Raw genomic sequence first — 26,077 nt, 5'->3', positions numbered from 1 at the left:
TTAGCACAGCTCCAGCCTTTGTAGCCAATTGGGGAGTGAACCAGCGGATGGAAGACCTTCCTCTCCCCTCTCCCCTCTCCCTTCTCCCCTCTCCTTCTCTCTGTGTGTAACTCTGACTTTCAAATAAATAAATAAATCTTTGGAAAAAGGAAAAATCGGAGTCATCTGACACAAAAGTAAATAACACTAGTTTCCTCTGAAGAGTGAAGACGGGAGTTGGAAAGGCTAAGGGATAAAGGGAAGGGGAAGAAAATTTAATTTTTCTTATTTGAGAGGCAAAGGCAGCATGCTATCATACACTGTTCACTCCCCAGATGCCTGTAGTGGTGAGACTGGGTCAGTCAAACTCAGGAACCTCAAACTCAGTCTTGTTCTCCTACATAGATGGCAGGGATTTAAATACTCAGCCATCATTACTGCCTCCCTGGTCAACCTTAACTTGTAGCCCCGGCATACCTCAAACATGGGGCTTCGGTAGTAGGGCTTGGGGAAAAAACAGAAGGAAATGGCAGTTCTGCCAATCTTGGTGCCTCCCAGTGTTAGGTTCTAACAGGGACATTGTGACCTACAGAGCAGACATTACATTTATGATTTGGTGGGAAGGACGGATAGGTGTATAGAGATGGACAAAAAAGGGAGAGTGGGAAAAATGGTTTAAATTAAAATACAACAGACATTGCCACCCTAGAAGTAAATTAGAATCTGGGTATTTAAACAGCACCATTACCAAAGTTTCCTCTACATACAGACTTAGTCCTATGAAGCAAACAGCTGCAGTTAGTTGTCATTTTGATTCAGAAGTACCTCTTTCATTTTCCAGAATCCTCAGTGAAAATGACTTGACTGAATTACATAAGGACTCATTTGAAGGCCTGCTATCCCTCCAACACTTGTAAGTCAGTTAATCATACTTATTTATGAGATTTTAGTTACATTATCTAGGAAACAAATATGGGTCCCAGCTGGATAATCTCTAAGGTTTCTTCTGGAAGTCTACACTGTAGGGTCTCATATCTCTAACATGGAATACCTATTATGTGCTTTGTGGTTTTTTTTTTTTTTTGACAGGCAGAATGGACAGTGAGAGAGTGAGAGAGAGAGAGAGACAGAGAGCAAGGTCTTCCTTTGCCATTGTTTCACCCTCCAATGGCCGCCGCGGCCAGCGTGCTGCAACCGGCGCACTACACTGATCCGATGGCAGGAGCCAGGTGCTTCTCCTGGTTTCCCATGGGGTGCAGGGCTCAAGTACCTGGGCCATCCTCCACTGCACTCCCTGGCAACAGCAGAGAGCTGGCCTGGAAGAGGGGCAACCAGGATAGAATCCGGCGCCCAGGCCGGGACTAGAACCCGGTGTGCCGGCGCCGCAAGGCGGAGGATTAGCCTAGTGAGCCACGGATTATATTTGCATTTAATTTACAAGCAATGGATGAAATTGGATCCAAGGTCTGTCTTCATACAGGTCCTAAGTTAAGAATGAGTTTTATATTTATAAAGGACTGTATAGAGAAACAAAGAAACAAGAAAATGCAACAGAGACAATATGTGGCCCACCAAGTCTCAAACATTTATCATCTGGCCTTTACAAACAAGGTTTGAACAAGTTGGTTTAATACAACAAAGGGAAGAAAACATAAACCAACAACATTAATTTGAATGCTGTCAACTGAAAGTTGTTAGATGATCTAATCTTGAATAAGTTAACCTTTTAATGATTTCTTTTTTTTTATCTTTTATTTAATGAATATAAATTTCCAAAGTACGACTCATGGGTTACAATGGCTTCCCCCCCCATACCGTCCCTCCCACCCACAACCCTCCCCTTTCCCACTCCCTCTCCCCTTCCATTCACATCAAGATTCATTTTCGATTATCTTAATATAGAGAAGATCAGCTTAGTATACCTTAAGTAAGGATTTCAACAGTTTGCTCCCACACAGAAACATAAAGTGAAAAATAATAGATGATTTTTTTAAATGATGATGAAATCAGATCAGACCTATTGTCATGTTTAATCCCAGTGAGAGTCAAGTTGGGAATTGCTAATTTTTTTTTTTTACAGAATATCAGTTTAGTGTACATTAAGTAAAGATTTCAATCGTTTGCACCCCCATAGAAACACAAAGTGAAATATACTGTTTGAGTACTCGTTATAGCATTAAGCCTCATTGTACAGCACAATAAGGACAGAGATCCTACATGAGGAGTAAGTGCACAGTGACTCCTGTTGTTGACTTTACCAATTGACACTCCTGTTTATGGCATCAGTAATCTCCCTATGCACCAGTCATGAGTTTCCAAGGCTATGGAAGCCCCTTGAGTTCTCCGACTCTTATCTTGTTTAGACACGGTCATAGTCAAAGTGGAGGTTCTCTCCTCCCTTCAGAGAAAGGCACCTCCCTCTTTGAAGACCTGTTCTTTCCACTGGGATCTCACTCACAGAGATCTTTTTGCCAGAGTGTCTTGGCTTTCCATGCCTGAAATACTCTCATGGGCTTTTCAGCCAGATCCGAGTGCCTTTAGGGCTGATTCTGAGGCCAGAGTGCTATTTAGGACATCTGCCATTCTATGAGTCTGCTGAGTATCTCACTTCCCATGTTGGATCACTCTCCCCTTTATTTCTTCTATCGGTTAGTGTTAGCAGATACTAGACTTGTTTATGTGCTCCCTTTGACTCTTAGTCCTTTCATTATGATCAATTGTGAACTGAAATTGATCACTTGGACTAGTGAGATGGCATTGGCACATGCCACCTTGATGGGATTGAATTGGAATCCCCTGGTATGTTTCCAACTCTACCAATTGGGGCAAGTCAGCCCGAGCATGCCCCAAATTATACATCTCTTCCCTCTCTTATTTCAATTAAGGAACTATTATACCCATGTTGGAAATAGATAATTAAAACAATGGCTACATAATATTGGGAAGTGCACATCATTAATCCTTATTAGGCTAATTACTGGGCCTCTTCAGCAAATAGATTCTTGTCTCAAAAGTACAAGGCTTAAGGAACATAGCAGCATGTGATACTCACAACACTCCTTTGAATGATGATCAGAACTTCTAGGCCATATGGGGACAACCACATCTGCATGGTTCCTCTTGAGCACCTTTCCCATCTGGGCTCCGGAACCTTGCAAACATGGTTTGGAGAAAAACAAATGAGACTACTGCTGGTAGAATAGGCCCTGCATTGTTTCTGCTGGAAAATCCTTTGTAGCCTAATTAGTTTATGCTAGCATATGTATTCACTTCATTTTCAAAATGCCAATCAGTTGTTTAAAGCTGAAAGAGAAAGCCAAACACTTTGCCTAGTACTGGAGACACATAAATGAGTAAGACAGGATCCCACCTTCCCAAGAGCTCACAATCTTGCAGGGGAAACAAATACACAAGCTCAAACCAATACCCAACAAGCACTATGTAGCTGACAGAGTGCTGCAGAGGGACCAGGGAATAATAAAACCACACTGCTTTTTAAAAATTCACTTTTCCTTCTTCTACCTACTCAACCATTCCTTCATTTAATAAACACCTGAGTCATTTCCATGAGTCAGTTTTAAACATAGTGGGCAATGTAGATGAGCAAGGCCAAATCCATGCTTTCAAGAAGTTTATGCTCTGGGGAAATGGAAGGCACAAGTAACGATATCAAAAGAAATGGATATAGAGTCCAGACGAGGGAGAAGACTTTGGGCTGGGTCAGGGACGATGGAACCAGGGAGCAATGCCAGTTGAACAGGACTTCCAAGGGGGCAGTGGGCATCATCAGACGTCTTGGAGAGAATATCGTGGGAGAAAGGGAAAACATGGAAGCTTCTGAGGCACAGAGATGCAGGGAAAGCTGGAGGGTGAAGCCAGGTCTTCCAGGCCTTTGAATGCTGAGCAAGAGTCACCATGGGGAACCATGCTGTCACAGCAGTGCTCTAAAACAGACTTGAGCTTGCACCACAGTTACCTGGGGCTCTGAACCCTACCCCCACAGTAACTGCCTGAGTCGGTCTAGAACAGGGCTGAGAATCTGCCTCTTCTGTAAGCACCTAGTGATGTTGGCCTCGGAGAGTCACTTAGGGCAAGTCCCACTGGTGACTGCGCGTGGGACAGGTGAGAGAAGGAGATTCTAGAGATGGAGCCACCAACAGATGAGTTGCAGGTGAAAAGTGAGGGTCAAATTGTAATCAGTGGAAGTAAGAGTCCTCTACCACCAAGAGTGTTTTCGAGTGGGAATCCAGTGTCGTGCTGTTTTCTGACGGTTCTATCATGGCTTTCATGGACTATCAAGCAACAAGCAACAAATAAATTTCCTTTAGTATGACAGAAAGTGTAATTCTGAATCAGTTCAAAATAATGAATTAATTAGAGAACCAATTTCATTTCAAATGATTCAAAAGGGCATCTTTTTTTCTGGTATTGAATGAAGTTAGAAAACTAGGACTAAACCAGGAAAGATGTGAAAATGTGAGTATTCTTTGGAATATTAGACATTAAAAATGGAGATGACAGCTTTGCTCCTTGTTTCAAATGGATGAAGACTATGAAAGTTCATCTAATCAATTCTGCACTCAGGAAAGTTTACCACCACAATCTATCAAGATTTATAGTTGTGTATGTCATTGATGAAGGTTCTAACAGTGAGACTATTAGGACAGGTTGTAAGAAGGGGTAGTATCTCCAGAGAGTCAAATACAAGTCCAAAGCTTTACAGTTTAGGTAAAAACTGCATATCCAACATTATCAAATGCAAATTTTATTATCCCCACTGACTATATAGGTAATAGCTAACCAAGGCAATGTTTTCCTTTTCCTAGAGATTTATCCTGCAATAAAATAGAGTTTATCGAAAGACGTGCATTTGAGTCACTCCCTTTTTTGCAGTCTATGTAAGTTACAATTTCATCACATTTGGAATTTTAATAAATCTTCACTGTTCACCTTGAAATAGGGTTAAGATTCTACTTTACATTTGTAGTAGAAGGTTGCTAAAATTCTGTAACAGGTCCTTTTCCTCTCTAGCAAAAATACTATCAGGTACAAAGGTCAGAGTGAATCCCACAGAGCAGGGCTTCTCAGCCAACATGATTTTGCATTCAGGTAACAGCTTGCAGCCCTGCACGTGCTGCTGACACTGCGTGAGCTAAGCCCAGCCTGCTGTTAAGCCACTTACTATGTACAGGACAAACCTCCACAAGAAAAGCATTATCGAGTCCAAAATGTCAATAGCATTCAAGTTGTGAAACTCTGTTCCAGAGAAGTAAAGATCACACAGTACAAGTATGTCATGTAATATGAAAATAATATGATGAAATTTAATGTAAATGTGCAAGTATAATTCAGAAACCAAATCTTCCAGTACCAGTAAATTCTTTAGTGTGTAGATAAAATGTGGAAGTATTGTTTCATCTATAAAAATTAGAATCACTCCTGAAAGAAGAGTATTCTGAAAATATTTCTTTTTTCTTCTTCATTCTCTTTCACTCGTGTCTTTTTTTGTAGAAATCTTGGTTGCAATTTACTGACAGAACTGAGCTTTGGAACATTTCAGGCGTGGCATGGAATGCAGTTTTTGCACAATGTGTAAGTGCAATAGATGATGAATACATATTTAAAAACAATTTGTGTATAAAAATTGTATATAGTTATGCTTATCTGGGTATTAAGCCCTGTATATAAACTCTGCAAAGGAGGTCTTCATTTCCATTTTTTTTCCAAAAATCTAACACAAAGTACTCTGGGAGAAAAAGGTTCTGGTGCTTTCTCAGGGTTACCTGCTTTTAAATCCTAATGCAAAAATAATTCCTGGGACCCAGCCAAAGGGCACATCTCTCCCCATCACCCACCCAGATCATAAGCTTTTTCCAAAATGTATTTAGCTCTCAATTTATAAATTATCTGTGGATACTAATAACTTTTGAAATAGGAAGAAGTGGCATATATGTTAAACTGTAGTGTTAAAAAAATAAGAAAATACACTGCTCTAGCCTAATCCCACATATTTTGTCCTGACTAAACTGCAACAGAAAGTGAGTTTTATTCACTTTCAACTCAACAATTCTGTGATGTTCAATGGCCCAAGGGAATTTTAGATTCAAGATACAGATTCTCCACTAAACCTGATGTTGAAAGACTATCCACCTGTTCTGTAGTTCAGAATCCCAGTCATAACCATTCTGGTTATGAGGGAAGGTTTTAGGATGTGTGGAGGATGGACCAACAGTGCCTGCAGATCTTGGGGAAGAACACTGAGAGTCTGTTTTTCCTATATCCATACACTGGGGAGCTGGTTCCTGGAGCCCCAACACCAAGTGGTTTTGGTAGCATCAGTAAAAATGGCCTCAACATATATCATTCCATTAGATTCCCTCCTAAGGGGCCGAGTTCCAGTACAGTTTTCTGTAGACAACACAGGGAGAAAATCTGTGGAATCACAGTGGATGAAAAGTAATGAATTCATTTAAGAACATTCACTGAGTGCCAGGCCCACCGAGTGCCAGGTGCTGTATTAAGTGCTGGGGGTACAAACTGGAACAGGACAGAAGCTTTGTCTCCAGAGACTTTCATGCCAGCAGGGGGAAGTTGGACATTGATGGGAAAATGAGTGACAGCCATGCTAGCATCTGTGCAGCAAGGCCAGAGAGAGGAGCTGAAAAAGTAGGAGCAGAGCTAGGGATGGCGCACAGTGCACGAGGCACCAGTTCATTTATCTCAAGATTCTGTGTCCATCTTAAGCCAAAGAAAAAAAGCATTTGCTTCATGGTGATGCAAAAACCAGAGCTAGCTGGTATTGGAAACTAATTCTCTTATCATGCGATCTGAACATATCTAACTCGTGGTTGCTTCAAAAATTGGCACAATGGCTGTAATACACCAAGTGTGTGTTGGGAGCTGGTCTCCTTTATTTGGGGACATATTCTTTTATTAGACAAAGCAAATCTGCTTCAAGGAAACTTTTGGTATCACCGTTGCCCCAGGAAGACACCAGTGATCTTATGACCAAAGATGAGGGTTTTTAAAGTGAAAACAATGCTGTTCACTGCATTACACAGTCCAGAAAAGAGTTCCAGCTGAGCTGGATTCATCATGAACTGGAGTCTAAGCTTCAAGGCTTTACGCTTGCACGTGCCCCTTCCAAGGTCCTGGGAGGGGCTGGAGCAATTTTTATATTCATAATTCTGCATGTTTCATTATAAGGGATTCCCCAAATTAGGTTAAGCTCACGCTCAGCAAAATCTGCATTCACCGTTACTTTGCACGTACTACATGCAGCCCAGTAAACATTCTTCTGAATGAAGCCTCTGTGTATAACAGCAGTGTGGTAGGATCAGTCTATTGTGAATCTGAAATCCACCTCAAAGACATGCCAAGAGCTTACCAGTGACATAACTCTCTTCGAATATTAATACTCATCAAATCTTTCAGTGAAATCAGAAATGAAATATATTATGGAAAATCAGCAGTAATTGATAATTCTAAACATTAAGTATACTTTATTTCTTCTGCTTCATTCATGTGCATTAAATCTTAACTCATTGGCTTCTTTCTAAAAATTGTTTTAGTCACTTCATTGGTCCTCACAATACAAGTTTCATAGTTTAGTAGTGGAAGGACTCTAGAGTGTAGAGAGGGGCTCCCTTACCCAGACAGAGCACACCCACATGCTCACTCGTCTGTTACTCACAAGCACTGTGGGTGACTAGGAGGAGAGTCCAGGCTTTCTCCCTCCTCGGATATTCACCCCACTGCTGACACTGTAGGTGAGCTGGGTGTGGTCGTACACTGAAGGTCAGCCATGGGCTTCGCCTCCTTCAGGCAAGCTGTGGATACACCTGCATTTGCACACTGCTGGCACAGTCCTCCCTCTGTGGTGTGTCCTGGAATCCAAACAGCATCTCCCCAAACTCAGAGAGAGGCATAAACCTTACAGATGAAGAGAACAACTCAGGTCTGCCCTTTGGGGTGTTTTGTAAGGGTTCACAAGTTTTCACATTGTCACTTCCTGCAACTATTACACTTTTCTTCTCATAATCTTTTCATCTGCAACATATTCTCATCTGTGTAGCAAGAGGTCTTCTTTTCTCTTAAGGTAATTCTTCCTCTGCACCGTATGCTTCTCTTAAAGTATTCTCTTCATTGGCTTTAGGGTTTTTTTGTTCTTTTACTTTTTTCTTTAAGATTTATTCATTTATTTGAAAGTCAGCGACACGGCTGGTGCTGTGGCACAGCAGGTTAATGCCCTGGCCTGAAGTGCCAGCATGCCATATGGGTGCCGGTTTGAGACCTGGATGCTCCACTTCCAATCCAGCTCTCTGCTATGGCCTGGGAAAGCAGTGGAAGATGGCCCAAGATTCTGATAGCTCACTGGGATGCACTTTGGAGGAGCTCAGCTTCATTCTGCATGCTCATCTCCATTCATTCTCTCTCTCTCTCTCTCTCTCTCTCCCTCTCCCTCTCCCTCTCTCCCTCCCTCCCTCCCTCCTTGTCTCCCTCTCTCCCTCTGTCCCTCTATCCCTCTCCCTCTCTCTCCCTCACTCTCTCTGATACTGGGCATACAGGCTATTTTTTTTTTGAGAGTTTGAGTTTTTTGTTGTTGTTGTTGCTCATTTTACACATACTTCTCTTTTCTCATTATAATTCCTGATTTGATTCAAATGTAGACAAAATAACTTAGACAAAGTTCAAACATTATCCAATAGTCATGTGGTTACATATGACTTTGAGTATGCAAGTAATACATCTCATAATTTAAAAAAAATTTGAGAAGCAACAAATTAAAAATAAAATTAATCTACAATCCAAAAACCTAAACCCAAATATTGCTAAGACATCAGTCTATTCCTAAAGCAGATGTTTCTTTTTTTTAACTTTTATTTAATAAATATACATTTCCAATGTACAACTCCTGGATTGTAGTGGCTTTCCCCCCCAATAACCTCCCTCCCACCTGCAATCATCCCATCTCCCATTCCCTTTCTCATCCCATTCTTCATCAAGATTCATTCTCAATTATCTTTATATACAGAAGATCAACTTAGTATATACTAAGTAAAGATTTCAGCAGTTCGCACCCACACAGAAACACAAAGTATAAAGTACTGTTTGAGTACTAGTTATACCATTAATTCACATAGTAGCACACATTAACGACAGAGATCCTACATGGGGAGTAAGTGCACAGTGACTCCCGTTGTTGATTTAACAATTGACACTCTTATTTATGTCAGTCATCACCCGAGGCTCTTGTCATAAGCTGCCAAGGCTATTTTTAAGGCTAACACTGAGCTTGCCAGGGAGGAACTGTCTAGGGCAAGTTAAATACACAAAACCCACACAAATCTCACTATTCTTACAGAAAGTCAGCCAATTTTCTTGAGTAAATGCCCCACAGGTGGCTGCAAGCCTTTGGTTAAATTTCCAGAATTATCAAAAACTTGATTCTGACCACTTTTACCATTTTGTTGTTCCCTTTATGAAGGGATAAATTTTCAAATGTTCTCACTCCACTGTTTACATAGGTTTCCACTGATGTCACCTACAACATGCTTTTAAATCTCTAGTCTCAATGACTCTGAGCTAAATATCTAATCGTGGGATAAGATTAGGGAAAAGGAATAAAAAGAGAAACTAATTTTCATGAGCGCTATCCTGAGAAGGTTGATGAAATTTTCAAAGTACTTCTATATTTAGTCATCTCAAGCTTCAGATTAAAGTGACAAATATTTGGACCCTTTTCTGCACACATATTAGACACAGTCTGGGGCAGGACTGAGCTCAAGCTCCAGCTTTGCTTCTTACAAGTGCAGTGACCTACAACAAGTTACACAGCCTCTGTGACCCAGCACAATATATAACACATAGGCTACTGGGGTACAATACCTATCACAGAGGTTATTGGGAACATCCAGTGTTGAATGCTGAACACAGATGCTTGGCAGCCCAATCAATATCATCTGTAAGAATTATTATTTTCACAGTCTGTAACAGTACAGTATGTTTTTGAGTAGAGTTAAACTAAAGGCAGTTTTTTTACCTGTTTTTGTTTTTGTTTGCTTGCTTTAAAAAATTTAAAAATCTATTACAACATTTAGGAATGAAATTTCCCACAACATGAATTTATTCATTGTATTGGTATGGAAACAAAATGTGATTTCTTTACTCAACAAATATTTATTAACCATGCAGCAAATTTCAGGCACTATGCCACACACAGGCATAACAAAGACAATAACAATATCCCTGCCCTCAAGGAGCTACAGGCCAGGAGACTGACAGGCCAACAGGTGATGACAAGCAACGTAACAAAGACTGTGATGTGATGTGATGCAATGTGACGTGATGTGACGTGATGATGTGGTGTGATGTGATGTGATGTGATGTGATGTGAAGATGTGTGATGTGAAATGAGAACACCAGTGGAAGAACGTGACAAGAGTATGGCTTTGACGTGGGTTCTTTTTCCATCAACTAAATGAATTAAGTCATGGCTTGTTTAAAATTTCTAAAGATGAAAGGCAAGCACCTTGAATTATGGAGAACACAGGATTAGTGTTTCCTACACAAAAAAGGGCTTCCCTATCAGTGTGGTCACTTCTATACGTCTTTCTTTTTTAAGACACAGACAGCTCCCATCCACTAGTTCATTTCCCAAATGCCTGCAATGGCTCGGGCGAGGCTAGGCCAGGCCCAGGCTGAAGCTGGGAACCAGAAACCAGTCCACGTCTCCAAGTAGGCAGCAGAAACTCAACCAATTGAGCCATCACCACTGCCTCCCAGGGTCTGCATTAACAGGAAGTTGCAATTAGAAGATGGAACTGGGAATCAAACCCAGGCATCTGATTTGAGACGTAGGTATCCCAATCTGGTTGTTAATTGCTAGGCAAAACACTGGCTCCACTTCTAAGGCTTTTCACCTAAAAAGTTCTTTTGCATATTTTTTGTTTATTATGCATTTTTTTGTATCTTTTCTCTTTCTCTTTCTCTTCTCCATTCATCCTCTAAGAGACATAGGTAGTTCCCAAAGAACAAGTGCTTTTTGAATTCTAAGGGTGATTTATAAGTACACAGAAAGTAATTTTAAGCCTAAAATGTCTACACAGAAAAGAATATAATTTCTCATACAATCTTGTGCTTATTGAAAGGCCGATAACTTTAATTCCATTGCATTTTTCAGAAATCTCAATCGTAATCCTCTGACAAATGTTGAAGATTCGTATCTTTTTAAACTGCCAGCATTAAAATATCTGTAAGTATTAAACTAATCCTTTTTTATTTTCATCAAACATTAAATATTTGAGATTGAGGCTAAAAAGTCATGATTTTAAATTAGATTACTGAAAAAAAATAAATTAGGTTACTGAAAAAAAGTTATTGACTGAGGCAAGAACTGAGAAAGAATTTATCATGGGAAAGACAGCTGGCAGGGCGAGACAGTGTTACATGCAAATACATGTTAGGAATACCATTTATCCCAAGCAAAGAGGTATAGATGTAAATTTTTTAAAGAAAAAAATAAGAATTAAAAGAGGTCAGTGTAGTATAAAATGAAAAATAAGACAATGGCAGAAAAAGGTGTAGGTTCTACTCTTCAATGCCAAGGTCATTAATCTGATGATGCAAATAGTAAAGTCATTTCAACCAGGGCTTTCTGGAACGGTCTCCATGACAAACTCTTGAGCTGTCTTGCTTTATAGAGAAGCCAAAACTGATGTAACCACATCTTCCTGAAACAACCTTTTTAAGGACAGATCTTTTTATTGAGGTCCACACCATGAATGTTTGGGCTTTCTCCTTCAGAGACTTGGGAACAACACAAGTACCACTTACCACAGTTGAGAACATCCTCATGATGACTCTTCAATTGGAAAACCTGTAAGTTATCTTTTTCTTAGGTTTATTTCCACGTAAGTCTGTAGACTTGTTTTCTTAAGTCAGGCTTATGGAGGTATAATTTTTATGTATTTCAATTCACACTGTAAAGTTTGCTGAGTTTTGGCAAACACGTGGTTATGTAACCACCACCAAATTCCGGATGTAGAACATTTCTATCAACCCAAAAAGGTCCCTCATGGTCCTTTCCAATCGATCGTCTGCTCCCATCCCCAGACCCAGGCCCTCAAACCACTCACCCTGTTTCTATTCTTGTAGTTTTTCTTTCCACAGAGTCTTATAAGCAAAATCATGTAGTAAGTGTAGCCTCTTGTGTCTGGCTCCTTTTACTCAGCATAATCCTTTAGAGATTAAACTACTATTCATGTTGCTGCCTCTACCTATTGCTGAGTAATATTCCAATTGTGTAGTTACACCAGTTTGTTTATCCATTTCATCAGTTTATATAGAACTGTGTTTTCCAACTTTTTGCAATTATAAATAAAGCCGCTAGCAGCACTCACATGCAGGTCTGTGTGTGAATATGTGTCTTCATTTCTTTGGTGTAAATATCTAGGGGTAGGACAGTGCATTACCTACTAAGTGTATATTTAACTGTTTAACACACAGCTAAACTGTTTGCCAAGTAGCTGCTGCAGTCTGCACTCTCACCAACAATGTTCGAGAGTGGCACTTGCAACATGTGTTGTCCCAGTCCTCAGATTTCAACTTTTTTAACAAACATTTAGAAACTGGACGTTGTGGCACAGCATTAAGATACCACTTGGGGGGCTGGCACCGTGACTCACTTGGCTAATCCTCTGCCTGTGGCACCGGCATCCCAAATGGGCACCGGGTTCTAGTCCCGGCTGCTCCTCTTCCAGTCCAGCTCTCTGCTGTGGCCTGGAAAGGCAGTGGAGGATGGCCCAAGTGCTTGGGCCCTGCACCCGCATGGGAGACCAGGAGGAAGCACCTGGCTCCTGGCTTCAGTTCAGCACAGCTCCGGCGGTAGCAGCCATTTGGGGGGAGGTTGGGGGGTGAACCAATGGAAGGAAGACCTTTCTCTCTGTCTCTCTAACTCCACCTGTCAAATAAATAAATAAATAAAAAGATAGCACTTGGGATGCCTGCATCCCATATCAGAGTGCCCAGTTTGAGTCCCAGCTACTCTGCTTCCAGCTAATGTGCACCCTGGGAGGTAGCCAATGGTAACTCGAGTATTCTGGTCTCTGCCACCCATGTAGGAGACCCACACACTGAGACCTATATCCTTGGCATAGTCCTGGCCCAACCCTGGCTGTTACCAGCATTTGGGGAAGTGAACCAGCAGATAGAAGGTCAATCAATCTCTCTCTCTCTCTCTCTCTCTCTCTCTCGTTCTTTCAAATAAGTTAAAAATAAAACTTTTTAAATGTAGCTTTTATGCTAGTAGATATATAGTGGAATCTCTATATTTTTTTTAGTATTTAAAAATAGTTACTTGAGAGTCAATCAGTTCTCTCACCAAATGCCCACCATGACCAGCACTGGGCTGAAGCTGGAATTGACAGCTGGGAATTCAACCGAGACCTCTCACTTAGGTGGCAGGAACCCCAATTACTCAAGCCAAAGAAAGGCAGAAGAACTATATTAGCAGGAAGCTGGAATCAGGAACCAGAGTGAAGAATCAAATGCAAGTGCTCAAATGCGGGACTCAGTCATCCTAACGCTGGCACCTTGGGTACACTCACTGCAGTTTAAACTTGCACTACTCTAATGACTGATGATACTGTTGTGCAAATATCTTTACCAAGTGTCTATTCAAATCTGTTCCCATGTAGTAATTTGATGGTAATCTTAGGGAGTTTTAAGAGTGTTTTATATGCTCTGGGTATGAGTACTTTCTCTCAGATGTATGTTTAGTAAATACCTTCTCTCTGGTTGTAAGTTATCCTTCCACTCTATTAATTGTATCTTCTGAAGAGTAGAAGTTAATTTTTTTTAATGTTGGTGAACCTATAGCAACTTTTTATCTTGTATGGTTTGTCCTTTTATTCTGCCTTTCCTGAAAAAATCTTTCAAATAACCCATTGTCTAATCTAAAGTTACAGAGATTTTCTCCTGTTTTCTTGTAGAAACTGTAGAGTTACATTTAGGTCCATGATCCTTTCTAGTTAATTTTCATGCAGAGTTTGAAGTATCTCAAGTTTTGAAGTTTTAAAAAGGATTTCCTTAGAGCCCTATTCTGACATTTTACCATAAACTCACTGCAACTTCCATTGTGACCTCCCCCCTGCCAATTGGACAAGCTAAACAGAAACTATGATAAGGCTAGTTGAGCGGACTCCACAAGATAAGAATGGGGAAAGGCCTCTCATAGCATACCCTGCCCTAATCACTTCTGTCAGATCACCTCCTTGACTAACTTTCCCACATCATCAAGTCCACTGGTTTCTGCTCTAGCCTCCTCTTCCTCAACCTTGGGCAGCATCTGCCACAGTGGATCCTCCCAGGTCAGTGAGAGGCCTTCCTCTCCAAAGAGTCAAAGCTCTCATCATCAACAAGCTTTCTCAGTTAGCCAAGGCTGTGGTGTTCTAGCTGCTTTTTTCATACTTGACCATCAGTGGACAGGAAAAGTGCTAGCATTTTCTGGAGCCATGTGCAACCAAGGCTATAAAAACCTGAAAGCAATTGTTACACTGGAGTTCATTATTGGAAGTCCTCAGGAGTTTAGACAAAGCAGGCCAGCTCATTTGTGTCATGACTCATAGGCAATGGTCCTTAATGCATTCTTAAAGACTTACTTATTTATTCGAAAGGCAGAAATACATGTAGGGTTTTTTTTTTTTTTTTTGCCAGAGTGTTTTGGCTTTCCATGCCTAAAATACTCTCATGGGCTTTTCAGCCAGATCTGCATGCCTTAAGGGCTGATTCTGAGGCCAGAGTGCTGTTTAGGACATCTGCCGTTCTATGGGTCTGCTGTGTATCTCGCTTCCCATGCTGGATCGTTCTCTCCCTTTTTTATTCTATCAGCTAGTATTTGCAGACACTAGTCTTGTTTATGTGCTCCCTTTGGCTATTAGTCCTATCATTATGATCAATTTGAACAGAAATTGATCACCAGGACTAGTGAGATGGCATTGGTACAAGCCACCTTGATGGGATTGAATTGGAATCCCCTGGTATGTTTCTATGTGGGTGCAAACTGTTGAAATCTTTACTTAATATATGCTAAACTGATCTTCTGTATATAAAGAGAATTGAAAATGAATCTTGATGTGAATGGAAGGGGGGAGGGAGAGGGAAAGGGGAGGGTTGCGGGTGGGAGGGAAGTTATGGGGGGGAAGCCATTGTAATCCATAAGCTGTACTTTGGAAATTTATATTCATTAAATAAAAGTTAAAAAAAGAAAAAAAAGAAAGACAGAAATATATATAGAGAGAAAGATCTTCCATCTGCTGGTTCCTAGCTCAAAAGACCACAACAGCCAGGGCTTGGCCAGGCCAAAGTCAGGAGTCGGAGCTTATTCTGAATCATGTGGGAGCAGGAGCCCAAGCACTTGGGCCATCCTCTGCTGCTTTCCCAAGTGCATTAGCAGAGAGCTGGACCAGAAGTGGAGCAGCTGGGACTTGAACCAGTGCCTATAAGGGATGCTGACACTGCAGGTGAAGGCTTAACCTGCTACAGCACAGCGCTGGCCCCTTTATTGCATATTAATGTGCAATGGTCTTTAATACTTAAATATTATCTAGTAAGAATAAGTTATACCTCAGGTCATTAGCAATTTCAAAAGATTTTCCAATATTTTTTAAAATTTTATTTATTTATTTGACAGATAAGAGTTATAGACAGTGAGAGAGAGACACAGAGAGAAAAGCCTTCCGATGGTTCACTACCCAAATGGCCACAATGGCTGGAGCTGCACTGATCGAAACCAGGAGCCAGGTGCTTCTTCCCAGTCTCTCACATGGGTGCAGGGGCCCAAGGACTGGGGCCATCTTCCACTGCTTTCCCAGGCCATGGCAGAGAGCTAGATCAAAAGCAGAGCAGCTGGCACTAGAACCAGCGCCTATATGAGATGCAGGCGCTGCAGGTGAAGGACTAACCTACTGCACCATGGTGCTGTCCCAGATTTGCCAATATTTTTAAAATTAATGATTTGGGGCCCAGCGCTGTGGTATAGTGGGCTGTCTCCACCTGCGGTGCCAGCATCCCATATGGGCACCGGATCCAGTCCTGGCTTCTCCTTTTCTGATCCATCTCTCTGCTATGGCCTGGGAAAGCAGTAGATGACCTAAGTGCTTGAGCCTCTGCACCTGCATGGGAGACCCGGAAGAAGCTCCTGGCTCCTGGCTTCAGATTGGCCCAGCTCTGGCCATTGAGGCCATTTGGGACGTGAACCAGCTTAAGATGGAAGACCTTTGTCTGTCTCTCCCTTTCTGTGTTTGTAACTCTACCTCTCAAATAAATAAAAATCTTCTAAAAAATAAATATTTTATCACTGACATCATCCCTAGTGCATCCATTTTAGTAAGCAGCAAAACTACAACATTCTCTATGCAAGATGCAGTGTTCCTGCCAGAAATGGTCCCTAGTGGGGCTGGTGTTGTGGCATAAGGTGAAGTTGTCTGTGATGCTGGCATCCCATATGGGAGTGCCAGTTCAAGTCCCAGCTGCTCCACTTCCCATCCAGCTCCTTGCTAATGAACCTGGGAAAGCAGCACAGGATGACCAAAGTGCTTGCCCCCTGCCACCCAGGAGAGACCTGAATATAGTTCCTGGTTCCTGGCTCCTGGCTCCTGACTTCAACCCAGCCCAACCCCAGCTGTGGTGGCCATTTGGGGCATGAACCAGTGGCTGGAAGATTTATTCACATTCATTTATATCATTCATATTCTCTCTCTCTCCCTCTCCCTCTCCCTCCACTCATTCTCTCTCTCTCTCCTTTCTCTCCTCCACCCAACCATCACTCTGCCTTTCAAATAAATAAAACTTTAAAAAAAAAATCTTAGCCACTCAAAAAAATAAATGTTCCCTGGTGATTATATTCAGTATTGGTCTTAGAAATACAAATTGAGGTACATGCTGTAAAACAACTGATTTGAATGCCTCAAAAATCCCAATGCCATGAAACACTGCAAAAAAGGAACAGTTCTAAACTGAAGAAAATTAAAGAGCCATGAAAATAAAATGCAATGCCTGATTTAAAAGTAGCCAAGACATGTTTGGGACAACTGAGAGCACCTGCATGTGGACCACAATAGACGGTGATGTTAATATTAAAGCTGACTGGGTGATAACAGTGTTGTGGATATGCAGGAGAATGCCTTTGTTCTTAGGAGATGCAGACTTCAGGTTTAGCAAGAAAAGGTCATCGTATCTACAGCTCATTCTCAAATGGTTTGTCCAAGAAGTGCATAGAGACACACACGTGGAAAGTGAATGTGGCAAAATGTTAGCAACAGTTGAATCTAAGTGAGAGAACATGTAAACTCATGACACCAATCTTTCGGATATTTTTGTAGGCTTGAAAATTTTCAAAATACAAAGTTAGGGGTAGAAAGGACTCAACAAAAATTTCCTGTTAGAATTGAAGTCTAGTAAAACACTAGCTTAGCGTTCTGAGTGCATTCTTTCTATATGAAGCTTTCCCTGGACCCAAAGAAGTAACATTAGTCATCTGTAACAACTCAACCATTGGTTATTCTATTGGTTAGAAAGAGCCTGGCCCACTAAGTGTATCCAGTGTTAATCTAAACTCTATACATTGTGCCCCCAACCCACAGCCTTCGTGTTTCCATGAAACACAGGTTCTGTTTTCCTAATAAAGTCATCCTTTTGCCTCAGAGAAGGCCCCCAAACAACCCAAGGTGGGAGAGCATCAGTACTGTGCAGGTAGTGGTTTGCAAGTGAATAACTACAGTGTCTAACTGTGTTGCACACTCACATGTGTCAGGCACACCTCAAGTGCTGATTCATTTGGTCCTCACATCTCATTAGAGGTAGGTGCTATCAGAATGAGGTGGTTGAGAAACAGAGTCTAAGCCATTTGCCCAAGATCATATTATTAGCAGAGCTAAGATGTGCACCTAATCTGGTGATGGAATCTGTATTCCTAATCACTAAATTATACTGCTTAAGTATAATCTTGAGGACTCACTCCTATTAAACAGGCTGTTTTTATCTCCCTGAACAGCCTCCAATAATTCTTAATAAGATAACCAACTAGCTTTGTTAGCATTTTTGCCAATTTTATTTTAAAAATACTCAAACCTACTAGGGACAGGCTTTGTGGCACAGCAAGGTAAGTCACCACTTGTGATGCCAGCACTCCATATTGGAATGTCAGTTTGAATCCCAGCTACTCCACTCGGCTTTTGTGGCCATTTGGAGAGTGAAAAATAATAATAAATAATAACATAAATAAATAAATCTTTTTAAAAATAATTCAATCCCCCAAGAAAAGTAAAGAATAGTACAAAAAGTACACCGAGAACCCAGGCACTGCCATACAGGATGTGGGTATCACAAGCAGCATACTTCTCATGTGGACTCAATTATTAGCCTTCCTTCCCTCCTCTGCTCCCTCACTCCCACCCCTCCCCCTTCCTCCTCCTCTCTCTTGCTTCCTCCCTTCCTTCTTTCCTCTGAGCAGTTTCATAGTAGTTCCAGAGATGAAGAAATAATAGACACAGTGGACCACCTATGTGGATAGATGTATATACCATAGGCCATGACCACAGCAAAATACCCGCCACCTCAACTTGTGCTTTTATCTTTTTATCATTCTTCCCTTCCATCCCTCCTTGCGCTCCGCAATCCAATTTCCATGTAACCTTGACCTTCTTACTGTTACTATGGGCTATTATGCATGTTCTACACGTTTATAGAAATGGAACCACAAACAGTATGCACTGTTTTCTAACCAGTTTTTGTCACTCAACATGATTCAACATGACTAAGACACTCTTGTTGTTGTGTGTACCAAGAGTTAATTTCCTTTTATTGCTGAATAGCATTTCATTATATGAACCTACCATAGTTTATCTATTCACCTATTTGTGAACACTTAGGTTGTTCCAGTTTGGGGGTATTAGAAATGAAGCTGTTTGCACTTACGCCCCATGTAGGAACTCTGTCCTTAATGAGTTGTACTATGAGAATTAACTGCAAAACTTGTTCTCAAACAGTACTTTTTATGTTGTGGGGCGGGGGGTTGGTGCAAAGTGTTGAAATCTTTACTTAGTATAGAGTTGCTCTTTTGTATATAAAGTCAATCAAAAGTGAATCTTAATGAAGAATGGGATGGGAGAGGGAGTAGGAGGTAGGATGGGAGTGGGGGTGGGAGGGCAGGTATGGGGGAAAACACTATATTCCTAAAGTTGTACCTATGAAATTGGCATTCATTACATAAAAGCTTTAAAAAATAAAACAAATAAAAATTAAACTGTTTATGAGGCAGGCGTTTGGTGCAGCCGTTAAGCCACTACCTGGGATACTCCAATCCCACATCAGAATGCCTGGATCCAAGTCCCGGCTCTGCTCCACCCCAGCTTCCTGCTAACGTGCACCCTGGAAGGCAGTGGGTGATGCCCCAAGGACTTGAGTTCTTGCTCCTCACATGGAAAACCAAACTAGTTTCTGAGCTCCTGGCTTTGGACTGGCGCAGCCCTGGATGTCGCAGACATTTGGGGAGTAAACTACCTAATGAAAAGATGTGGCCAGCACCGTGGCTCAATAGGCTAATCCTCCGACTTGCTGTGCCAGCACACTGGATTCTAGTCCCGGTCGGGACACCAGATTCTGTCCCGTTGCCCCTCTTCCAGGCCAGCTCTCTGCTATGGCCTGGGAGTGCAGTGGAGGATGGCCCAAGTCCTTGGGCCCTGCACCTGCATGGGAGACCAGGAAAAGCACCTGGCTTCTGGCTTTGGATGAGCACGATGTGCCGGCCACAGCGCGCCGGCTGCAGCGGCCATTGGAGGGTGAACCAATGGCAAAAGGAAGACCTTTCTCTCTGTCTCTGTCTCTCACTGTCCACTCTGCCTGTCAAAAAGAAAAAAAAAAGAAAAGATGTGTGTGTTTGTGTGTGTTTCTCTCTCTTCCTTCCACAGAAACTTTTGAAATGATAAATTAAAAATATATATAATAAAAATAGACTGACAGTTTCTTAAAAACACACACCTACCATAAGTTGCAGTCTTTCCATTTCTGGGTATTTAGGGAAGCACCACCTGACACATCCCAGGGCACTCCCTGGCAGGAAACAGGGATCAGAAATGGAGCCAGGCACTCCAGAAGGGGATGTGCTTGTCCCAAGCAGCATCTTCATGGCTGGGCTAAACACCTGCCTGCTCAAATTACTTTCACTCACCCATCAGTGAGCAAGTGTTCCTTTTTCTCCACATCTTTTCCAACAATTACTGCAGTCAGTCGTTTTTCTGGGACCAGAGTAGTTTCTAATAGTGAACACTTCCAACAGGGATGGAGAAGGGGACTCCAGAGGTTGGGGGAAGTCCTCCTGTGCACTCCCAACCCACAGTGAGACTTGTGAACTGGAAGGAGACACCCCTGAGTCAAATGACAGATCCATGGTGCCCAATGCTCACCCTGTTGACTTTATTTTGGATACACCACACCCACTTCCATGCCTATGCCTCCTTGGGCCACCTCTCCCTCCTTCCTTTATTCTCATATTCAAGACCAACAATTGGCCACCAGGCTCCTACCCAAATGTCCTGGCCACATACCTCAAGAACTCCTTTGCTGGCACCTTGGCTCACCTGTTTGACCCACCCAAGGAACCCCTTTACAGGTAACTTAATTCTCTGTCTCTATTCATAGGATCTTACCTAGCCATATGGCCTGCTGCCTCTGCCAATTTAAACATACTATCGAGGTTGTCTGCAACACCATCAAGCTTCACTGTGACAATGAATGCCTGCCAAATACGACACATTGCCGTGAGTCGGAACTTCCTGAGGATCTTTTTTAATTTTTATTTGTTTTAAATTTCTTATTTTAAAATTTTAGGGTCAAGTTTAAAGTAACAATGTAATTAATTGCTGAATTTTTATTCATTCATTCAGATTTAAACTCCCTAAATTGCTACACTGCTCCCTTGCTGAAAGTCAGGTTCCCAATCACCACTATGTAATTTAATAATGTAACTTACAAATGCACTAAGGATCATGAAAAAGAGATGGAAGGGGAAGGAAGTAATGTTGGGAACCACACACGTGGTGTTCTGTGCTCTTGGGTGCTTTGCTTTTCAATGATAACTCATTTGCACACAGTCTATAAACTGGTTTCCTATGTGTTGGGCCTCAAGGGCCCTCTGTCTTATAGAACAGGTCTACACTGCTCACTGCGGTTGTTTGTTTTTGCACTTGTAGAAAAGAGTACAAGTGATGCTGTTTTATTGGGAGCCTGGGAGTTTCTGGTCCCATAACCAGAAATGGCTGCCTGGCTCCTCTGATGCAGTTGGAAGGCTCCTCCATTCCTGTAGACTGTCCAATTCTGAACCTGCTCTGAGTCTCACACTTTTCTATCCACAGAACACTTGGGTACTTTTAAGTATCTTTCTGTAGATGAGGGTTATTACTACTGACGTCATGACTTTCAAAATGTGACCGCTTTCTTCCTTAGACAGCTTGAATTCGGATCTCAGTCAGGGATCTGAGGCATTAGCACAGTGATAACTGTATACCCATCTACACAGTGTTGCTCACCTTTCAGAGCAGTTTCCTACCAATTATATTATTCCCTTCATCTCAAGAGATGAGAAGGACAAGCATTGTTAATCTCCCTTTACAAGGGTGGGAAAGAACACACTGAGGTGAGGAGCAAGGCCCCTTGGCTTGACCACCTCTGCCCTCACTCCCCTTACATGCCTATCTCTTGCCATGGACACCTGTGATGGCAGCAAGAACACAGGGCCACAGGGAGGGAGGGAGGGAGGGAGGGAGGAAGCCTTGTGCTCCCTCAGCATGAGGCAGGACTGTGGAATGATGTGGCTGAGAAGCAGGGGCAGAGCCACAGAAGGGGCAGCTGGGTGGGGCCATTTGTCTTCCAGCCTTATTCTAAGCCTGGAGTGGTTGGTCATTGGAAACCAATGAAATAATACTGATCATAGTTACTGCTTTTTAACACTGCGAACTCTTCTGAATGCCACTCTCAAAAATATCTTTTTCTCCTTTTTTGTTGCCATTTCATAGGTTTGAGTTTGGTTTTACTTTTCTCTCTAAAGTCTCAATGGTACCCCAAATATTGGATTTGACTCCTAATTTAATTGATCAGAGTGTAGGGCTGTGGACTGACATAAAGCTGTCCCATCAGTCTTCCGTACCAAAAAGCAGTCTCTTCTTTTTTTGACAGTTGAAGAAGCATCTATAGGGAACCCAAAGGGGACATTCATGAAGATACTGCAAGCCCGGAAGAACAACACCAGCAAGCAGCTGACTATTGAGCCAGAGAACCCAGTATCAGAGAGAAACAGCGTGGACTTCCCAAGCCACATGAGTGAACAGCGGGACTTCAACGATGAAAGTGATGTTATTAGTGCACTGAATTACATATTGCCTTATTTCTCAGAGGAAAATCTACAAAATGTAGAATCAACATTATTACCATTCATTACACTACTTTTTTCAAATGTGCAAGATAGAGATAAGTCCCTGAGCTATGTGAAAACCCACATAAGAAGGCCCTCTCATCCTTACAGAAATAAGTTGAGAAAGCTCTATTTTCTACAGAATTTGTTAGATGAAGAAATTCAAGAAAAAATCAATGAGGTTAAGAAGGAAGAAAAGGCCATGCTTATGCAGCCTATCCTGTTAGGTCATCAATTTAACCCTCAAATCCTCCAAAAGAAATCAGAAACTGCCCCGTCACAGGAGAACAGCCTGGCAACCATGCCAAGTGTGGGGTACAGGCTGCAGAGAGTGAAAAAAGTCATCAAGGGGCCAAAGGGCTTACGGAAAAGGCACCTCCAGGAGATGAGGAAGAGCCTCGGGAGGAGATGGGGCACCTGGCCCTTTGCGGAGAGCATTGGGGGAAGAAGGCTTGGGAGAGCAGGCTCCAGGGAGCTGAAGGAGCTTCAAGTGGCTCAGAGGCCCAGGCAGGTGGCCGGAAACTCCTTGCACACGGAGCCCTTGCTCACAAAGGAACGTGAGGCTGCAGCCCCCTCTTTCCTGAAGAAGCACATCCTGGGCAGGCCTTCTACCTCCCCTGCAAAATCTCTCTCTGAGATCAACAACAAAGGAAAAGACTTAACCTACACCATTTTTGTCTTAGAAATGCCAATGCTAGAGCCAAAAATAAGGCGGCAGGGAAACCAATCTCGCATTCCAGACAAAATTACCGCTTTCACAAAACTCGCTCTCACCTGGTCCTCCGAACCCCCAAGGCCAAACTGAGTCGGAAGTTCAGAAGGAAAAATTCCCTCAACAGGCAGATGGCTGGGAAGAGGCCTCCGTTCCCTGCACTGCGGAGTCTCATAAACTCCCCCTCCGGAGAGGCTTTCTCATCCCCTGGAGGCCTGCATTCTCAGGGGAGTCCTCCTCTGAGAGAACCTTCTATAGAAGACACTAGGGAGGAAAACCATTCCGGAGGGCGTGTTTTTGAAGAAAACATTTTGCCAGAAAACACCACTGCACATGAAGAAACGCTCCCTGGCGACAAAATGCACACAGATCCTTCAGCTACAGATTCTGCTGGGATCGAGTTCGACCTAATGCCGACTGTGGACCAAACCAAGGAAACACAGTGGGAATACCCCAGCGAGGGCACTGAAGCCCCCACCATGCCCGTAGGCTTCACCTACCCCGTGATGCTGTCCCAGGGAGAACAGTTTGAAATTCAGCTGAATCAGCAGCTACAGTCCCTCATCCCCAACACTGACGTGAGAAGGCTCATTTCTCACGTCATCCGCACTCTGAAAATGGACTGCTCTGAGGCCCAGGTGCAACTGCCCTGTGCCAAGCTCATCTCCAAAACAGGCATCCTGATGAAGCTCCTCAGTGAGCAGCAGGAAGAAAAGATAGCCAAGGAAGAATGGGACACAGAGCAGTGGAGGACCGAGACCTATATCAATGAGAGTACAGAAGCCCCGAGTGGACAGAAAGAGCAGGAGTCGAGTAAGGTGAGGACAGGAGATCTGCACTTTCCCATCCCTTAGGAGACCCCAAGCGGGAAGACCAGGGGCTCCCAGTCCAGATCTTGTCTCGGTAATGTAACTTTTGCCAAGACGGTGACACTTTGTTAGGAGGCAGACCTAACACACTGTAGAGAAAATGAGTAATACCAAGATTATATATAATACAGCAGATTTTGTATGGTCTTTTAAGATCTTTTACACGACTCACCTGAAGAACGGGGTTCTGAATATTTAGCATCCATATTTTCCAGCTCTTTATTCTGTCTTTTTAAACTGTGCTCTTTCTTAGCTCGCAAAAGGAGCTCAAGAACACGGCTATCACAACAAGCTCATCGTGGCAATATCTGTGATGGCAGTGGTCATGATGCTGGTTATCATCTTCTGTCTCATTGAGGTAAGGACGACTCATTCAGGTTGCCAGAGTGCATCCTTCCTTTGTAATAGATTCGGAATCCACAGACTGTACATCAAAGCCACTTTCCACGTACCATGAGCTGACCTTCCTCTTTAGTCACCAAGACTGAGATGCGCTTTACTCTTTCCCTTGAAAAGCACATTCCACAGATTTTTTAAAGGAACCCCACTCGTGGGAAATCTGTGCAACTGGAACCGAGATAACAAGGGACTGGACATTTGGAGAGGTTAAGTGTAAGAAGGCCAGAGTAAAGTGGCAGAAGTTCTCCAAAATTGTGTCAGGGATTTGATGTACTCTCTTCTACCACTGATTTCTTTCCTCATTGCTGAAATGATGAGATTATATACTCTCCACCCTCAAGGAACTGTCTCTGCCCTTGGGAGAAAGCACGCAGCCGAAAGACAAAAGTATTATCTTACAGAGTCATTAGATCTACGTAGCATCCTACTGCTCCAATGTCTAAGACTTTGTCTAAATGAGTTCAGCTGATGCACTGCAGCTGACTCCTGCATCAAGCTGCTCTAAGATGTGTTCCCTCCCTGGAGCTTGCCTGCACCCTCCCACACAGCCCAGTGTTTTCACAGTCCCACCACACAAGGCTCCCACAGTCACAAGCACCCAGCCCCCTGTCAATTCTCCCAGAGTCCAGCATCTCCTCTAGGTTGGTTGCTGGGTTCACGGTGACTAGCTGGAGCAGCTGTTATGTATCTCCAAAATGGTGCCTGCCCTCTCTTGGCTAGTTACAGCATTCCAGTGCCTGAGGTCGGGAGAGAGAAACGTGAACTCCCCCACTTTTTTTTGCTCTAGGTTGGCAGGTACATCATCCCCCACAGAGCTCCAAGCCAGACCCATGCCAGGCTTTTCCCACAGCTTTATTGCCAGTGGCTTGAGCTGCTGCAGTATGGTCTTGCCTCATTCCAAAGCTGGTGCTGAGGCTCTCAGCTGCTGGGGTCTCAAACTGTGCAAGTCCACACCCTCCACATAGGTCCGCAGCGTCCATCCAATTTGCATGGAGTTTCCTCTACCATTTTCTCCCTAAACCTTCCCTGAGATTGCACTCCTTCCACTTTTTTTTAACTATCCACCCCTAGACTAGAGCAGCAAGCTGCCTCCCTATGCCACCATCTTGAAAAATCCCTGAGATGTGACGATTTTAAATAGCCTTTGTGTGAACTGTTGAAGAACAGTGAATTTTTTTCTTCATACTAGTTGTTGAACATTTTACTTAGTATAGGGTTAATCTTATGAGTATAATGTTAACTGAAAATAGATCTTCATAAAATAAGAATGGAAATAGGAGAGGGGGGAAGAATAAGGGATGGGAGTGTGGGCAGGAGGGAGGGTAAGGTGGAAAGTATCACTATGTTCCTGAATCTGTATACATGAAATCTGTCTATCTTCAATGAAAGTTTTTTTTTAACTTTTATTTAATGAATATAAATTTCCAAAGTACGATTTATGGATTACAATTGTTTCCCCCCCATACCGTCCCTCCCACCTGCACCCTCCCATCTCACACTCCCTCTCCCCTTCCATTCACATCAAGATTCATTTTTGATTATCTTAATATACAGAAGATCAGCTTAGTATACATTAAGTAAGGATTTCAACAGTTTGCTCCCACAAAGAAACATAAAGTGAAAAATAATACATGATTTTTTAAAATGATGATG

General features: G+C 42.6%; 1 protein-coding gene across 1 annotated transcript in view; it reads left to right on the top strand.

Moving 5' to 3' along the window:
- Positions 1-25,870, top strand: part of LOC103346478 (leucine-rich repeat-containing protein 37A2) — a 31,017-nt gene extending 5,147 nt beyond the window's left edge. Inside the window, 9 exon segments of the mRNA XM_089317029.1 lie at positions 821-892; positions 4,806-4,877; positions 5,491-5,571; positions 11,162-11,233; positions 11,785-11,859; positions 20,677-20,795; positions 22,210-23,127; positions 23,130-23,974; positions 24,279-25,870. Of these exon segments, the coding sequence (XP_089173155.1) occupies positions 821-892; positions 4,806-4,877; positions 5,491-5,571; positions 11,162-11,233; positions 11,785-11,859; positions 20,677-20,795; positions 22,210-23,127; positions 23,130-23,974; positions 24,279-24,482 (2,458 nt within the window). The 3' untranslated portion in view covers positions 24,483-25,870.
- Positions 25,871-26,077: the final 207 nt, after the last annotated feature.

The sequence above is a fragment of the Oryctolagus cuniculus genome, chromosome 17 (assembly GCF_051225735.1).
Source record: "Oryctolagus cuniculus isolate XC-2025 breed Fujian yellow rabbit chromosome 17, ASM5122573v1, whole genome shotgun sequence".
NCBI lineage: Eukaryota > Metazoa > Chordata > Mammalia > Lagomorpha > Leporidae > Oryctolagus > Oryctolagus cuniculus.
Note: the sequence above shows the minus strand (reverse complement) of the source record. Positions and strands in the feature narration are given on the sequence as shown.